The 17,427-nt window shown below is 40.9% G+C and overlaps 1 protein-coding gene across 2 annotated transcripts in view; it reads right to left on the bottom strand.

Annotated features, from left to right (window-relative positions):
* LOC109043503 (uncharacterized) overlaps window positions 1–17,427 on the bottom strand; it is a 62,440-nt gene that overhangs the window by 32,818 nt on the left and 12,195 nt on the right. The window contains exons 1-2 of one of the 2 annotated variants that reach the window (XM_019060713.2): window positions 4,159–6,860; window positions 1,024–1,741 (exon numbers count right to left, since the gene is read on the bottom strand). In XM_019060713.2, coding sequence (XP_018916258.2) covers window positions 1,024–1,741 — 718 coding nt within the window. In that variant the 5' untranslated portion in view covers window positions 4,159–6,860. Of the gene's footprint in view, window positions 1–1,023; window positions 1,742–4,158; window positions 6,861–17,427 lie in introns of those variants that run through there. The other variant, XM_072302251.1, reaches the window with a different exon arrangement.

Here is a 17,427-nt window from a genome sequence, read left to right as displayed (position 1 = left end):
AGTTAGAAGAAAAAAAATACCTGCAGAAAGTTTTGAACTTGGTAAGTGATGTGGTTCCTTTTCTTATTTTATCATAGCTTGCTCTTTTTCGCAAATTGAAGTATCTCTCTCTCCCCCTCTCCCCTTCTCCCTCTCTCTATCTTCCGCTCTAAGAATTTTTACCTTCATGTTCTAACACAGAGCAGTTAAATAAATAAAATTAGCTACTAGGCGCCTGGACTAAGAGCAAATGAAAGGTGATGCGACGATTTTTTCCTGACATTTTCGTCATTTTCCCAGACATTTCCAGGTTTCCCTGCCTTTTAAACTGGAAAAGATGGCGTGTTCGGCTTTTACACTGCCCGATTCACTCATTTTCTTCAAGTAGATACTTTTCGCGTTCGAAAGGTAATTTACGATTTGACATCCCTCCCTCCCCGGCCCAGGCACGATCACAAGTTTTTTTTAATGATACCACCAACATTCCATCTTCTTTTGAACCCTTCTATTTACATTGTAAAAAGAAGGAGAATGGGGGAATCTACTTTAAAGAAAACTAGAAAAGATAGCGTGTTCGGCTTTTACACTGCCCGATTCACTCATTTTCTTCAAGTAGATACCTTTCGCGTTCGAAAGGTAATTTACGATTTGACATCCCCCCTCCCCGGTCCAGGCACGATCACAAGTTTTTTTTAATGATACCACCAACATTCCACACTGAGAAAAAACTATGGTTTATAAACCTATTAGAGGTAAATATGGAACACCTATAATAGTCGTAAATAAACTAATGATTCTCGGTCTGTGAACCATACTAAGGTCTCTGTACCTAATTAAGGTACATGTACCATAACTAAGGTATATGTGCTATTATTATATGTAGAGGTACTACTATTAGTGGTGTTCCATATTTACCTCTAATAGGTTTATAAGCCATAGTGTTTTCTCAGTGCATCTTCTTTTGAACCCTTCTATTTACATTGTAAAAAGAAGGAGAATAGGGGAATTCATGAAATCTAATGATAAAATAGAACTTCTCTTTACCTTCGGCCAGCAATGGCGGGTCCTTTGAGTGCGCGAAGCTAGGAGCAACAATTCCGTTTGACTCTCCTGCAGGTAGGGCGGCGTTTGAGGAGAACCCCAAAACAACGGGTGCGCTCCGGTTTGCACGAGTGAAATGACTCGGAGAAGTAGAAATGACGCGACTCTCTTTACAAGTCACGGGGAAATGCAATTTGGGGGCGTCAAGAGGTTGGGTCGGAAAATTTTGAGCGACTATGCTGCTCAGTTTCTCGACGGACGGAAGGAGCTCTTGAGCGAAACCGGGCAGAACCCTTCGAGGATTGGTTTTGGACTGTTCGACCCGGGGGCTTGCTCTGAAAGCTCTGTCTGCATCACCATTTCGATGAGCGATAGCGCTGTCCGACATTTCGACAAGGGAGAAGTTGACGATATCTTTGTTCTTGGTGATGAAGTCTGCGGTATCGACTCCCGATGTTGGGCTCACAGCCTGCGGATCTAAAACCCTGCACATGTTCTTCACGAGCACGTTCAGGGTTACGGTTTCGCTGGTTTTATTTTTCGACTGGTTTTCTTTCTGCAGCAAGTGTGAGTATAGGTGAATTGTGTACTTGTCTAAACCCAGGACTGTTTCAGCGCAGACGGGACATTGGATGTGTTTGATCGTAACCTTCGTCAGTTCGAAGCAGAGCGAGTCTAGGGACGGGAAATCGGTCTTCATGCACAAAGGGCATATGTACATCTGAAAATTGGGGAAAAAAAAAAAAATCTGAGGATGTCGCTCAGGTCAAATAAAATCCTATGCGCCAAACCGCTGTGATTTTAGACCCCTTTCCTAGACCCGGAGGCGAGGCAGAGAGTATTATCCGCGTCGGCGCGCACTTGAAAAACACATTGGATCTGGAGTTCAGACTCGTGAAAACATTGACAAGAAAAAATACTCTGGATTCAATCGGATTTTTGCTTGAATCACAACGAAATCCGCATAAATTAAGAGGCTTTTTTCTTGATTTAGGCTAGATTCTATTTGAATCAAGAGAACTTTTTCGTGTCGATGTTTCTAAGAGTCTGAACTCTAGATTCAACGTGTATTTTTTTCTTCCAATGCGGGTGACAGCAACGCGCTGCAGCCGCCTCGTATTTAATCACCCCGGCTATGTTATCAATCACGGAGAAAAAAAACACAGTTATTCGACGGTTACCACGGTAATAGTGTCACACGGGATTCCACGGTGGTGGAACCGTGGAATTTGGTAATATTATTAATGAGGATAGTAGCATAATCATGCACATAATAGTATGTCTGTGCCCACAGTAATATTACGCTGAGCACTGTCATATCACCGTGCTCATCGTTACAAGAATCGAAATCCACGGTTCTACTACCGTGGAATCCCGTGTGACATTACTACCGTTGTAACGTAGAAAAACTGGGTGTTTTTTTTTTCTCGGTGAACACGTCACCCTGTGGCGTCATTAATAGTTCATCCCTATTAATTAACCAATGGACCACTAGACAAGGCACGATTTTAAGCACTTTGTTATACACTGGAAAAAAAAACACATTGGATCTAGAGTCCAGACTCTTAAAAACATCGGCAAGAAAAAATACTCTTCATTAAATCGAATTTTTGCTTAAAACAAGAACTAAGCCTCTTAATTTGAGCGGATTTCCTTTTGATCTATGCAAAAATCTGATTCAATCAAGAGTATTTTTTCTTGTCAATGTTTTCAAGAGTCTCGACTCTGATCCAATGTGTTTTTCTTCCAGTGTATGTTTCTGAACCAGAATTTCACGAAGAACATGATTCTTTCATCTACAATTACTGAAATCAACTCCTAACTAAGATATTAACGTTTTTAACGTGCTTTGGTTACGGGAGAATTGCCCGGTCACAAAATACTCAGTTTTCTACGTGAGTCAAATCGCGCCTTACAAGGGTTTCGGCACGCTTCTCAATCGAGCATTGTTCCTTTCCCACCCTTCATTGTTCAATGAGTAAACAATTTACAAAAGCTGAGCCAAAGCGCCTTGATTGAGGCTACTATACTTTCGTATCGCAGAGACCGCCACGGTACCGTGTAGTGTGCGATTTAACTCACGCAGACATTTGAGTTTTCATGAGCGGGAGGTTTGAATTCACGCAGCAAGAAACACGAAATATCCTGGTTAGGAGTTAGTTTGAGTAATTTTCGTTCCTATAATCGTGTTCTACGCGAACTATTGGTTGAGAGACAAGTATCGTATCAGAATGCTTAACGGAGATGTTGCATGTGTGAGGAATTTGCGATTTGACTGTTGATTCTTCTGTAAAAGTTCGCGAGAAACACGATGGTGCCAAAGGTTTTCTCTGAAATCAACTCCCAAGCTCAAAAAAGCTCTCAAGTTGAGGCCAAAATGGAGGGGATATCCCACGCTATTCTGAGAGTCCACCTCTACATCCAAATAAACTCTCCAAGCAAAGATAGGGAGCAAACACATTGACAAGGCTATGCCAACTTTATTTGGGGACTCGAAAACTGAAAACAAGGCATCATTGCTAATGTATTTGCTCTCTATCTTTGCGTGGAGAGTTTGTCTTTATGTAGACGTAGACCCTCGGGGTAGCAAGGGATATCCCCTCCATTTTGGCCTCAACTTAGAGCTTTTCTTGAGCTTGGGAGATGATTTCAGAGAAAACCAGTGGCACCATCATCGTGTCTCTCGCGAACTTCTATATAAGAATGAACAGTCAAATCGCAAATTCCTCACACATGCAACATCTCCACTTTGTACCTTGTCTGGTGGTCCATTTACCCCCGGCGTCATGGCTCCATAAGCCGATGTGAATTTCTGGATACCGAGTTGATTTCGGAGCGTCATAGAAACGTGGCCGGAACATAGCATGCCACCTCCATTACGAAACTATTCACTTTCTTTCCTGTAGTAAACACAATTTTTCTGGGAATTTTTTGATACTTCAGTTATCATCATTTTACTTTCCGCCGGATTTTTATCGAGCCTATACGCTACGCTCAATGCGTTTGTGACTCCACTCGAAGTCGATTTCAGTCATCAATGTGAATGTGAATGCGTTTGTGACTCCACTCGAAGTCGATTTCAGTCATCAATGTGGACGTGAGAATTCACAAAAAAAAGTATCGCTGACAAAAACTTACATTGACAGGAGTGGACTTCAATTGATTCTATCCCGCCCGGTTTTAATGCGCTATCTTACTCGTGTGACACCTGACCTTCCTCGTTGGGGACACCTAATCGGACGTCAGTAATCCTGAAATTCTCGGAGTTTTGAGTTTCAAGTTGCGGAATTTCTAAAACTTCACAAAACCACGCGTAACAGCAGACGTGTTTCCTGATAGACTGAACGAAAGACGGGATGGTATACAGTCCGCGCACGGGGAGGCTAAAAATAAGCCAGTGTCGCTTGCGAGGCTCGGGTCTGCGCGGCCCTTACGCTGGTGTAAAATGTTAGGCAGAAGAACGGGACGTTGAAAATTATTTTTGACGTTGAGCGTGCGCACCTCAAACGGTGAGTAACTTGCATCCAGCGATCAACCGAAACACTACACCGGAAAATTGTCCCCCATGTTCGGAACTGACGTAAGATCGTCAGAGGCTCTCTCGCATGTGTTTCAGACCGATTGATGATGTGGGCCCAAGCGCATTGTGGTCATCGGAGCCAACCGGTAGCGTGGCGTGAATTGCGATGTATTGAATTATCTCGAAATCTAAAAGACGTATCAAAATTCGGTCTGTACAGTTTTCCGATTTCCGATAGTGTAAAAGAATCACATAGGTCCGAGGCGGATCGGAGGATGGGAATTTTTCCGAAAATATTTTCCAGCACGGGATTTAGAAAATGTTTTAATTTCCCCAATCAGACCCTACTCTACAGTTTCCGATACCAGAACCATACTGGAGGAGACGGTCTTTCGAAACCTCAAATTTTTACAAGTCCAAAATTCCGAATTTTTTTGCACAATCTGACAACACTGTACGGAAAAATCAACAAATTTTTTGCCCCATCTGGCAACACTGTAAAATTCGATGTTGCAAAATTTCACAAATAATTAATTAATTTATTTAAGTGCTCAGTCCGGCAACACCGTTCCGCCATCTTGAATAATACACCATTGCATAACCCGCATTTTGAAGGGGCATTATTACACCATTGCATAACCCGCATATTGAAGGGGCTAACATGTAATACTTTTATTTTACAGCGTTGCCATATTGAACAATAATCCCTATACAACACTGTAAAATTCGTATTTTCCTGCACAATTTGGCTAAAAACTTTTGGGCTCAAGTCCTCATTTTCATACTACTTCCCACTCAGTTCGGCGAATCCAAAGACACTGAATCACGTAGACCGTGCGATCGGCTCGGTTTAGTACTGGCGGAGCGAGACAAGTCTCTAGGAGCCCCATGATGGACGGGCGGGGAAGGGGAGAGAGCGCAGAGCGTATGTCCCAAGCTCTCGAAGAAGCAATGGAGAATTCATGCCCGCGCTCGGTTTTTCACGAATATCTCGTTTAGAGTCCATTTTTAGACAAAATTCCTAAGAAGAATTATAGAACACATAATTTTACACCCGATTAGCATTGTTTCATTTTTCCGAACTTATTATTAACTGAGGAAAAAAGCCTCAAAATCCGACGAAAATTCACTGGAGCCGCTACTGCGCATGCGCAGATGTGCGCAACTGGGACACACGAACACATCGATGCGGGTTGGTGCCCACCACTCATCGCATGCGAATTTTTCAAAGTTGTCTCGCCTTCCGTAACACAGGATGCACGGTCTACGTGATTCAATGTCTTTGGGCGAATCAGACTCCTCTGCCGACCTCGCATTGTTGCCACATGTCTCCTGATCCGTTGCCGCGCGCAGTTTAAAAAAGCCGATTTTCCCGACCTTCGCTCCTTTCCGCTCTTATAACTCGCGACCAATACATTTCCCCAGCAAGCGGTAAAGAGCTAGAGGGGCTTCAGAGAGTCAGGAACAACATATCAGTTTTTCATCAAAATAAAAGAATGGCTTTTTTTTAAATCGGCCCAAACGTGAAAAAATAAGGGGTCTTTTTTGAGTGTTCCGGCGCTTCGGAGGCGATAACTCGAGCTGAAGTTGACAAAACCTTATGATGTTATACATTTTCTGAAAGATCTCGTCACGCTGAATGCGCTCGTTTAAACCGCGTTTTCCAAACCTTCTTGGTTTTCGAGAAATAAATTCGCGAAAATTTTGTCGGTTTTTAACTTTGACCCCCCGCTGCGTCTCCCCAAAATTTTTGGTGGGCTAGAAACTTTGGGAACAGATGGGGCATTGTTAGGTGAATGAAGAGGGCAAGTCTCAAAGGTATCCGCCCGAGCCCCAAATGGCCCGTTTTGCACGTAGTCCTTTCCAAAAAATTGCGTAAAATTTAACCGGAAAGTATTATAGTTGATTTTAGCTTCATATTGTAGGGGTGACTTCTCTGATTAGATATCACTTCGCCAGACTGTCCAACTCCGATGGAAAAGGGTTTGCCAGACCGCCCGAAAGTTCCGAAAAATTTCGCAAATTTTAACCGGAAAGTATTATAGTTGATTTCAGTCTCATTTTGTAAGGGTGACTTCCCTGATTAGATATCACCTTGCCAGACTGTCGAACTCCGATGGGAAAGGGTTGCCAGACCGCCCGGAAGTTGCGGTCTAGATTGTATTATACGTCAATATCCGGTAAGGATGGAGTGCCGATTTGGAAAATACGATCTTCTTAGGTTACATCTGGTTATGTTCCGCAAGGACTGCATTGTTGCAAAGTCAAACCAATAATTTAATATTTTATTGCGCCACCAGGCATCCATGTAAATGCGCCTAGTTGCACCATTAATTAAATTATTTTTTGCACAGTCTGGCAACTGTTGGACTCGAAAGCTCCATTTTCATACTGCTGTAAATTCGCACTTTGTCTGGTGGTCCATTTGGGTGAACCTATTCATAGTTTCCTATTAATATCCTTCTAAGTGTAGATTGTTTTTCTTTCTAGTATATGTGTTTGAGGCTGCGTGTGCCGGCAAATCGATGGAAGACATCGCGGTGATCGCCACAGCGGCAGCTGCGGCCGTGGCCAGAGAGGCGGTGAGTTGTTTTCTATGTTACAGAATGTAGGCGATAGCTACAGTAATGACCTATGTGGGAAAACTTTGTTGTGAGAAAATTGCGTTCGAAGTTTTACTTTGTGAATATGACATCGCGTTTTTGAGAAACAAGGAATTTTTTTTTACTGGTTTAACGCTTTGAACCTTACCTACTTGAAGAGTAGTCATTCAGAAGTTTATCAAATAATTTATTTATTAATTTGTAACACACTGGTTGTAGCTCTTAATTTTTTCATAGTCGGGTATGCAGCCAAAATGCTAAAAAATGTGCAAGAATTAAGTTATATCAAAACAGTTTCATTTAATTATAATTTTTGGCCAAAACTTTTCGGCACATTTTCCATTGTCAGTACCTTGAATGTCAGAGAACTATATTTAAATACATTTTCAATTATCAATAACAACTTTGGTAGGCACTTTGTTGACTAGGCAGGATTGTAAAAATTGCTTAGATGGCTCACGGATTAACCTTATAGTTTAACTAGCCGCTGTGGCTCGCTTTGCTCGTCTTGCGTCTAGTCGGGGGCTCCACCTCCTGGACCCCCGGGTGACAAGCGAGCAGTATTCCGTGCCGTAAGTGCAAAAAAATTATAAAATAATGTAATCCAATAAAAACTCTATTCTGAATGCATGAATTCGAAAGGCATTCCTCCATAAAATCCTGTGAATACAGATGCCCAATAGTATCGCCGTATGTCAGACACTCAAAAATCGCAAATGTTCCGTAAAATGGGAAGAAAAATTGAACAAATTTTGCTAATTATCTATTAATCAACTGACACGATGGTAAAAGAACGTATCTGGCGGAAACAGGTGTATAGTAGTCTTGCACTGGGTTGGACACTAAAAACCCGAATGTTCCATGAAAAAAGGAAAGAAGGTATGAACAGAAATCGCTAAATATCCATTGATCGACTGGCGCGGCCGCAAAAGAACGTATCTCACGAATACAGATGCACAATAGTATCGTCCTGTGTCGGACCATTTCCTACTTTGCATTCCTGACCATTCGAGAAATCGTGTGTGATTGTGTCAGTAATAACTGCGGAGAACAAAAGGAAGCCGCCGGGCTACGTTTAGATACAATAAGAGCATTAACTCCACGCATTTGGATGCCACTATCTGGTCGGAGAATCATGTTTTGACTTGTTTCTATGCGATAAATGACGACTCGAGAAAATCTTGTCAAAGCGTGGGCCGTCATGGGCCGTGCAGCTGGCGGTCCCAAAAGATCTCATTCTCAATTCGTCACCCTTTTCTCCCTTCCTGCTCGGCCAAATGGAGCTCCAAAAATCGATGAAATTTCTCAGTTCACGTTCGATTTCAACTTTCTTAGTAAATTACATTCTGCTAAAAAAGTATATTACAATGAACTAAATTTCTTTGTGATATGTTGATCTGTAATGGTAATAACCACAAAAAACCCTCAACAAGGGTAAAAATTCCGCCAAGCCTATGAGACCTTATCACAAAATTAGTAGGTCTGTATCCAAAAAAAATTTAAAAAAGGAGTGGTGGGGGGGGGGGGGGGATCTCTCCAAAATTACAAAAGGAGAAAAGATAAGTAGCTCAAACTGTGTTTTATCAGTTCGAGTCGATTTTTCTTTCTTCCCTTTCACTACTTGCCATTTCCATGTCACCTAGGTCCTTCAAAATTCAGAACGGCTAATAACTGTGAGCGCCAGGCGGAAATATCATGAATTCGACAGTCAACTCCTTCATTGTAAGTAAACGAATAAACTAAGTTAGTCCTTGGGATCTGCTGCGAAACGAATTTCATAGGCAAATGGCATAGGCGAATTTTCATAGTTCTAGCTGGAATTTAAGAGGAGTTTTTTCGAGCATTCATGTAATTCTTCCTTTGTCGTTTTACTTGCAATGCTTGAGGCTATACCTTGGTGCCTAAAAGAAGATGGGCTGCAGCTGACACTCAAATGATACATATCGGGACCGTCTCGCCAGAATGGACCACTAGACAAGGTACGAATTTAAGCAATCTAATACAAGTCTCTTAACCAAAATTTCACTTTATGATAGTTGGTGAACTTTCATCCTCAAAATTTCATGATACATTTGACATTTGGGGGCTTTCATCCTCGATTTTCTCTAAATGTAATTTTTTCTACCATCTCTTCTCACGGCTCATTTATTGGTCGAGGTACCATTTTACGGCCGAACACTGATACAAAGAGCTTGGTCCAAGCCTGATCATTTTTGCCATTTTCTTCCAAGATAATTTTCATCTCTATCCAAGCTGAATTTTTCTGGGAGCAAGAGAAGCTAGCTTGAGTTCAGCAAAAAAGTAGCTAAACATAAGCCCAGCACAGCATCCTTAATTTGGTAACTCATGCATTAACAATTCTGGTTATGCAATATTCATTTCTTTCCACTTACTGTTTATACTTTCTTGTGATCCTGGCGTAATTTTATTGTACTCAATTATGCAAAAGTTCGTTCGACATTATGCAAAAGGCATTCGTTCGGCAGTAATTTCTTAATATGAAATCACGGAGAATAATGCAAAAGTTCGTTCGGCAATGATGCAAAAGGCATTCGTTCGGCAGTTATTTCTTAATATGAAAACACGGAGAATAATTAATACTGCTTACTTATTCCAAATTGAATAAACAAATATATAACTAACTCATGCATTAACAATTCTGTTTATGCAAAATTCATTTCTTTCTACTTACTGTTTATACTTTCTTGTGATCCTGCATATATATTGAAAGTGTTTCCGAGATGCCTTAGGAACCTGTTTGTAGTATTATATGTATTATACTTTTGTAGTAATGTATTTTCACGTAGAAAATACGTTCAATTACTGTTCCTTCTTTCCATTTTTATTACATTGATTTTCTAGAATGATTTATATTTTTCTACTTATTTTCAAATTTGATTTTTTATTCAGTTCCCAAAAGCTTACAAGATAAACATAAAATAAAAGGGCGACATGAATCAGTTAATCGTTGTATATTAACGATTCACAAAGTAGGGTTGCCAATTAAAGGAAGTGGATGAATGGCGTGAACTGGGAAAATCGATATCGTATTCTTCAAAAAATAATTGAATTATATTGTAACTTTATCCGTAACTTATTAATTATATCCGTAACTTTAAAAGGGAATTTTTTGTTGCCTATTATAATGAATATCATAAGCTCCCCGCCACTTATCGATATGTCAATGTTGACCCTGCTATTAAACGTTTAATTGATCAGAACAATCCCGGTTCTTTACGAGAATGCTTTAAGATTCCAAATAGCGCTTGGGATAAATTAATCTTTAAGAAAAACTTTGACTTTGATTATTTTCCCCAAATTTCAGACCTTTTAAACGATAAGCCAATCACACCAGACTGGGAGCACATATATCAGGTGTTTGCTGCAGATGCGCTAGCAGTAGTGGGAAAGCGGAAATCAAGATTACTCCAACAAACTAGACTGATTCTTGAAATTCTATCCAGAGAAAAGATCAGCATCAAAGAGTTCTACGAAGAAGTGGAAAGAACTGGGAAGATTCCTGTGCTATGGGCAGTGATTCAGCTCATGGCCAAAGAAAGAGAGTTGAAAATTGATCCACGGGTGTTTTCTATACTCACGTTTGAATGCCGAATGATGGCATCGGCCTGCGAACGCAATCTGAGTAGAGAAATACTGGGTTTTTTCAAACAACAGTCGATCACCCAGTCAGGGGCCGAATTTCGACAAAAAATGGACTCCCTAATTACTTTGCCTGAAACACCCACCGACATCTGGTTGAGGTTCCACATGGACTTGGAGCAGTGGAACTACATGTTCAGGGCACAAATGCAAGCTCCACTGCTCCGAGTCCTGAGTGATCTCTTTGGGGTAGAGCACTTTGTTTTTCTCACTCGTATTTTCACTGATAGTGTGTTAGTATCAGCTAATAAGTTCACACCATCTGGAATGCCAAACGAGTTTACAATCTGGGACTCGCATGCCGGGGGTAATCAAGGGATTCTTCAGAAGTTATGGACTCTGATCACCATCATCATCATCAAAGCCGTAATGCACTCCATGGATTTAGAACACGAGTTAACAGGATCAGGAGACAACCAAGTGCTGTTTGTCAAACTCAAAAAGTCACCAGGTCTAAGAGCCCTCATCGATTTGACCAAAGCTAATCTCAAAAAAGCATTCATCGATGTAGGATTAGCCCTAAAATTAGAGGAAAATGGATCTAAAGTCAGTTGACATGTTATTAAAGAAAATACTATTTGAACGGACGACTAGTAGAAATCATCCCTAAGTTATTAGTCCGATGTTTCTCTGGGACTAGTGACGTTAATTGTGGGATTAACTCAACAGCCACTACCGCAGTGAATGGTGGTATCAGCCTGGCAGAAATGAGTGCAGATCCATTACTATAAATGTTTCGTGCAATCTGATGAAATTTAACATATCTGGTTGTAATGTGGTGCGTAAGGATTGTAACAGTTATAACAGCCGAGTCTTAGTGGGTTTCCGTGCCTCTTGTTTATTTTGTTTATTTATTCGTTCGTTCGTTCGTTCGTTCGTTCGCTCATTCGGTCTTCCGCTCGCTCGTTCGTTCGTTCGTTCGTTCTCGTTAGTTTGTTCGTTCATGCATTCATTACCTTTATAGGGAAACGAGCGAAGGCAAGATACTGGCGACTGTGTATGATTCAGTCATCGATTTGACTTATGATTCAATCGATAACATGAAATGAATCAAAATGTTGAAAAGTTAGAAGGTTCGAAAATTCAAACTTCGATGTGCGAGTACATACCCATTTGTAAACACTTTAAATAAAAGCAGTGCATGACCATGGCAGGTCGGTTTCAGGTGACACTAAGAGGGGAATATTATTATTAAGTTTACAGGTTATACCTATCACCCGCATTCCAAATGCAGCAAAGCAATGGTCAAAATAAAATCCCACTCACTTTAATACTATTAAGTTATTGTCATGGGAACGGAGTTCCCCATGATATTAGAATCGTTCCGTTGCTATCGCTATGGGATTCCCTATACCTCTGCGACCTTGAGCGTTTCGCCCAGTCTCCGATTTTTGGTTGATTTTCCGATGTATCAAAAACCGTTGTATTTTTTAGCCAATCATGTCTCTACGTCAAGTTGTGTTGATTGCTAAAATTCGCTTTCAGCGAGTTTTTTTCCACCTTAAGATGTCGTGTCTGACTGGTAAATCTGCGCAGAACCACGAAGTTCCGTTTTTAGGCAAATTCTTTTTTTTGGGAGGTTCTGATTGGTTATTTTTCGCCATCAGTTTTCTGTTCGTTGGTGCAAAAGATCGCCTACCTCGGTGTTCTTGAGAAGCCGCCATTATCCCACCTCAAATTTTAAACATAGATATAAAGAAATAATAACCATCGTACAAGGTGGAAAATTGCTCTGGAGGACCCGTTACGGATATATGAGTCAAAATCAGAACTCGATTGATGGATTTAATCCATGAATACAGAAATATTGCCTCAGCTTACTGCCGCGATCGCAAATCCATACTGAGATGAACCTTGTGACATATGACAGCATAGGTAAACAATGTCTCACAGAGTAATGCGCTTTAATCCGATGTCTCTTATGACGCCAGTGGCCGAACTGCCGAAATCTCAAGGTCGTCTTTTGTGAAGCCCCGCTCAGCGTCCGAAATCACTTAACTGTGCTATTTTCTCCCTTCGCTCTCATACGGCGAGATAGCTCAGTCAGCAGAGACACCATTCTGACGTTGGGTATATGTCACTTTTTGTGCGAGCGGGGGTTCGAATCTCGCAGGGGACAGTTAATTTTTACTGGTTGTATTGAATGTTTTAGACCAATCATCAAACAATAATTAATACTTGGCAACTTAGGAAGCACATAGGTCCCTTATGATGCGTATTCAGGCATATGTGTAGAGTAAAAATATCATACGTAGGGTGTCCCAAAAGTACCGGGACTGGTTCTGTAACTTCAAAAGTAAGATAGATACAGACATGATTTTGGTCTCATTTTAAAGATCAACTCAATACCTATCGATTAAAAACCAAGATCAGCTCAATCGAATAAATATTGACCGAGTTATGACAATTTGAAATTAGTGAGGAAAGTTTACCCCTACGGTTTTTAGGAAGATTTTTCGCTTACCAGGATTCAAAAAGTTAATATTCGTATCCACTTTCCTCCGAATCTTCCATAACTTCCTTTTGCTTTTCAAAGTACCGTCCATCAAACCGGATGCACTTTTTCATGCGCTCTTGCCACTTATCCAACATTGTTTTCCTGAATTCTTCCTCTGGGATGGCGTTGAAAAAGTTTTGAATTGCATTCTGGATTTCGGTCTTCGATTCGAATCTTCGTCCACGAAGCTCCTTTTTAAGTGTAGGGAACATCCAAAAATCACATGGAGCCAAGTCAGGGCTGTAAGGGGGATGAGGGATTGTTTCAACTCCATTTTTACTCATAAATTCACGTGTTAAGCTCGATGTGTGAGGCCGCGCTTGTCTTGATGGAGTATCCACGAAGCTTTCAAGTCCGACCGTTTCCGGGAAATGTGCATTCTCAACTCCTTTAGCACTTTGCAATAATACGCACTGTCAACTGTTGTGTTTGGTGGTACAAAATGTTGATAAATGACACCTCGCAAATGAAAAAAACACAATAAGCATCACTTTATAGGCCGACTTTTCGATTTACGGCGATGAAGAATCTTCCTTAAAAACCGTAGGCGTAAACTTTCCTCGCTGATTTCAAAGTGCCATAACTTGGTCAATTTTTATCCGATTTAGCTGATCTTGGTTTTAATCGATAGGTATTGAGTTGATCTTTAAAATGAGATCAAGATCATGTCTGTATCCATCTTACTTTCGAAGTTACAGAACAAGTCCCGGTGCTTTTGGGACACCTTTTGTATACTTTACGCCGCATAAGCGAACCTGAAACTTAAATGCGGTAACTTCCGAAAACCATAAATAATCCAACGAAAATAAATAATTGGTACATAACAGCTTTCTTGTATGCAAAGAAAATAATTAAAAATGTTAAAAAAGAGATGTCAACACAAAATTACATAGCCCCTTCAATTCAGAAGATACTACAAACGAACTGTACCTTAACATTTTCATATCCCAGAAGCTAACGTTCCCATGACGAATATTGCTATCGCTAGCGATTGCAAAATCCAACTTGTTGATTATTAGAAACAATTGTTAACTTGTAGTACTATTATCTTGTAAACTGACTTGTACAATCCCTTAAAGGGAATAAGTGTACCTACTGACTGCAAAATAAATAAAATAAAATAAACCACGTTTTCCTCCGGGAGGATAAGGTCCATTTTCGCGGATCCAGTCACATATTGATGCACCCACCCGATGTGTAAGCCTCCCATTTTGGAACAGAATATTGATACTTCCTAATTAGAAAGAATTATTTTCAGCTGCTTTTCACGTTTCCTGCGATCGCGGAAAAACTGAGAATAATTTTTGGTTCCATCACAGCAAACGTGCGTCAAATGCACGCGGCCGTGAGGCAAATTCAAAAAGTAATGTCCTTTAATTTCATCCTCATCAGTTCGAAAATGGTGAGGAAAATCGAACATGCCGCGATGAGGCAAGAACTGTAGGAATTACTGCAAGCGTTCGGCTTTTGGGAACTTTCTGCACCCCTGCTACACTTCCACCCACATTTTTCAGCATTAGAGAGTGAGCTTCTTGCCCTGGCCGTATTTTGACGTGCTCCCGGTCCCAGTCTTCAGGCGTTCTGGGTATTTCGGATCTGTGCGAGTCCCAAAAAGGCCGCGTTTGCCTCAGGAACAAGGTCGAAGTTGTCTCCATCACCACAGAATGGATTCGCGTAGACACTTAGCTTTATACATATGTAGGCTACTTGATCCGGAGGGAGTAATCTCGACCTCGACAGAGGGAGGAAAGGATCTAGAATCGTAGGCTACCTGCTGGAGGGAGACATCTCAACCTCAACAGGTAGAGGAGAGAAACCACTTTATTATCATATTCCCGTCCAGTCTTCATCCCTTTCTTGAGTCGTTCTGTTCAGCCGAGAGCAAGCGCTTCTCTAATGCTGAAATTTGCTGCTGTCTTGACCAAGCAGCGAGCACTGTCTTCTCCATCGATGCCCAGAGCCAGTAATTGATCTCACGTCGGAGAATGAAGAAGTCGCAAATAGCTTTGTTGACATCTTCATGGCTAATAAGCTTGATTGCCCTAAATTGACGAAATTTTGTGACTACTTGATTGAATACTATATTGCAGAGGACTCATTATTTCCTCCCTCACTTTGGGCCGAAAAAACAGCAGCTCCCAGCAAAACTACGAACGCTTGTGAAAGTTTCCATTCAAAATTTAATTCTTTTTTTTACGAAACCCACCCCAACATTGTTATATTCTGTGAAATATTAACCTGAGTTATGATAGACTCGCGAATCCTCATAAATTCCGCTGAAAAAACCAAGAACACGGTCAGGTCTCAGGTAAAAAAAAAAACAAATATTCCTGCAAACACAAATAGACATATTAAATTCAGTTAATCCCGCATCGAAGGAAAAATTCAAAAAAGCCCTGCGTGATTTCCTGTTTTGCGTTTCTTATAAAAACTCACCGAACACATTCATCTGAAATTTCACTAATTTTTATTTGTTGACGAGGAACCCTTTACACTCCAAGGATTTGTTTGTACATCGCTTTTCGGACACACACTCATAGAGGTAAGCAACGTTGTCATTTCCCTATTTTGATTTTTTCACTTCATTTATGTCGTCGGGAGGGAATCGGGCCATGCCGATCCTGGGCGGGAATCGGAACCCCCAACTCGGGAGGGAATCGGGCAACTCCCAAAATATTTGTTAATACAGGAGGTAAAACACATTATAACCAACCCTAGCATTCGCTTGACGATTTCAAGAGAAAATGCCAGGTAGTTTTCTTGAAGAACTTCAATAAAAAACGAGTAGTTGATACCAACGTCGCAATTGGAAGAGTGCATTTCCTCCGTATCTCCGTTGTTTTCTGCGCCGAATTCACCGCTAATTGTACCAAAATCAACACAAAATTTGCGTTGGTTTTTATTCCATTTCTCATGTTGACTAAAAATAACACAAGGACACAAATACTTTGATCAGTGTAGGGTCCAGCCCCACTGCCTGTAGTTGGGGCTTTTCCACCTGAAGTAAGCACCGGAGTAATTTCATTCGAAAAATTTCGTCGGTCGACGAAATTTTACATCCACAAGAGTCGCTTCGATGGCGCTCTTCGAATTACTACACCTAACCGCCACAAAAATTGGACCTCCCACAACCAGTCAGGGAGTTGGCACTCTCTCATTTCGTTTAAAACCCCCTGTCGCCACCCTTTCACTGGGCGTCCCCTTCGTCTCCTCCTAGGAGAACTCAATCAAACACCTTCTTTGACAGCGCCCCCTCCGTCATCCTGTCATCGATGAAAGTTTAGGTTAAAAATTCAGCACGTTGATGTAACAAAAAATTAAACACGGAGAAAACAAATTGGCGTGGAACCTTAATACTTCCTGTAAACCAGAGCCAACTGGAGGCAGTAGTGCTGAGCTCTATACAGCTTTAGGGTCCAGCCATACTGCCTGTAGTTGGCGCTATTATACCTTAAGTGTCGCGGCTCAGCGCTAAATTGTTTTTTCTGTGATTACAGTCTAAGCAATATGATCAAAATATTGATGCAGCTGTAGTGCTCTACATAAAAATCAGTATGCGAACGGTAGTTTGTATCCAATTTTTTTTTAAATTTAAGTTAAAGAATTTACGGAGTTCTCTGGAAAAAGGATGCAGTGGATGCACCTCTATGAATTTCATGTCGCTGACGTTGCGAATTCGAATTATCGCGGGCAGTGGAAGGCGCACCTGCTTGCACAATACATAGCGCCTTCGAAATCACGAACAAACTTCAAGCGCTACACCGTTACGCATCAAGTTATTTCAAGCATAAAAATACATCAGAAATGTCACTTTCCCTAAATTTTGTAAAAATTTAAAAATCAAAATTTTAGGCAAATTTACGAGACACATAAAAATAGAAGATAAGGTAGATAAAAATGTTGTCAAACGCAATCTTGCAAAACTTTATTATGCGTTGTCAGAAAATATTAAAAAAGTTGACCACTCACATGAATTTAAAATAACCATTAAAACTTTCTTAGGAAAGAATACCTGGAAGAAAAATGAGCTGTTCAAAATTGTCGAAATAACTGCTGATTTCCGTGCTTTCGTACCAAACCAAATTCCGACGATTTATCGAGCTTTTCGGCTCTCGATAGACGTGTCG

This window comes from Bemisia tabaci, chromosome 7 (genome assembly GCF_918797505.1).
Source record: "Bemisia tabaci chromosome 7, PGI_BMITA_v3".
Classification (NCBI taxonomy): Eukaryota; Metazoa; Arthropoda; class Insecta; order Hemiptera; family Aleyrodidae; genus Bemisia; species Bemisia tabaci.
This window is presented reverse-complemented; position numbering and strand designations above follow the sequence as displayed.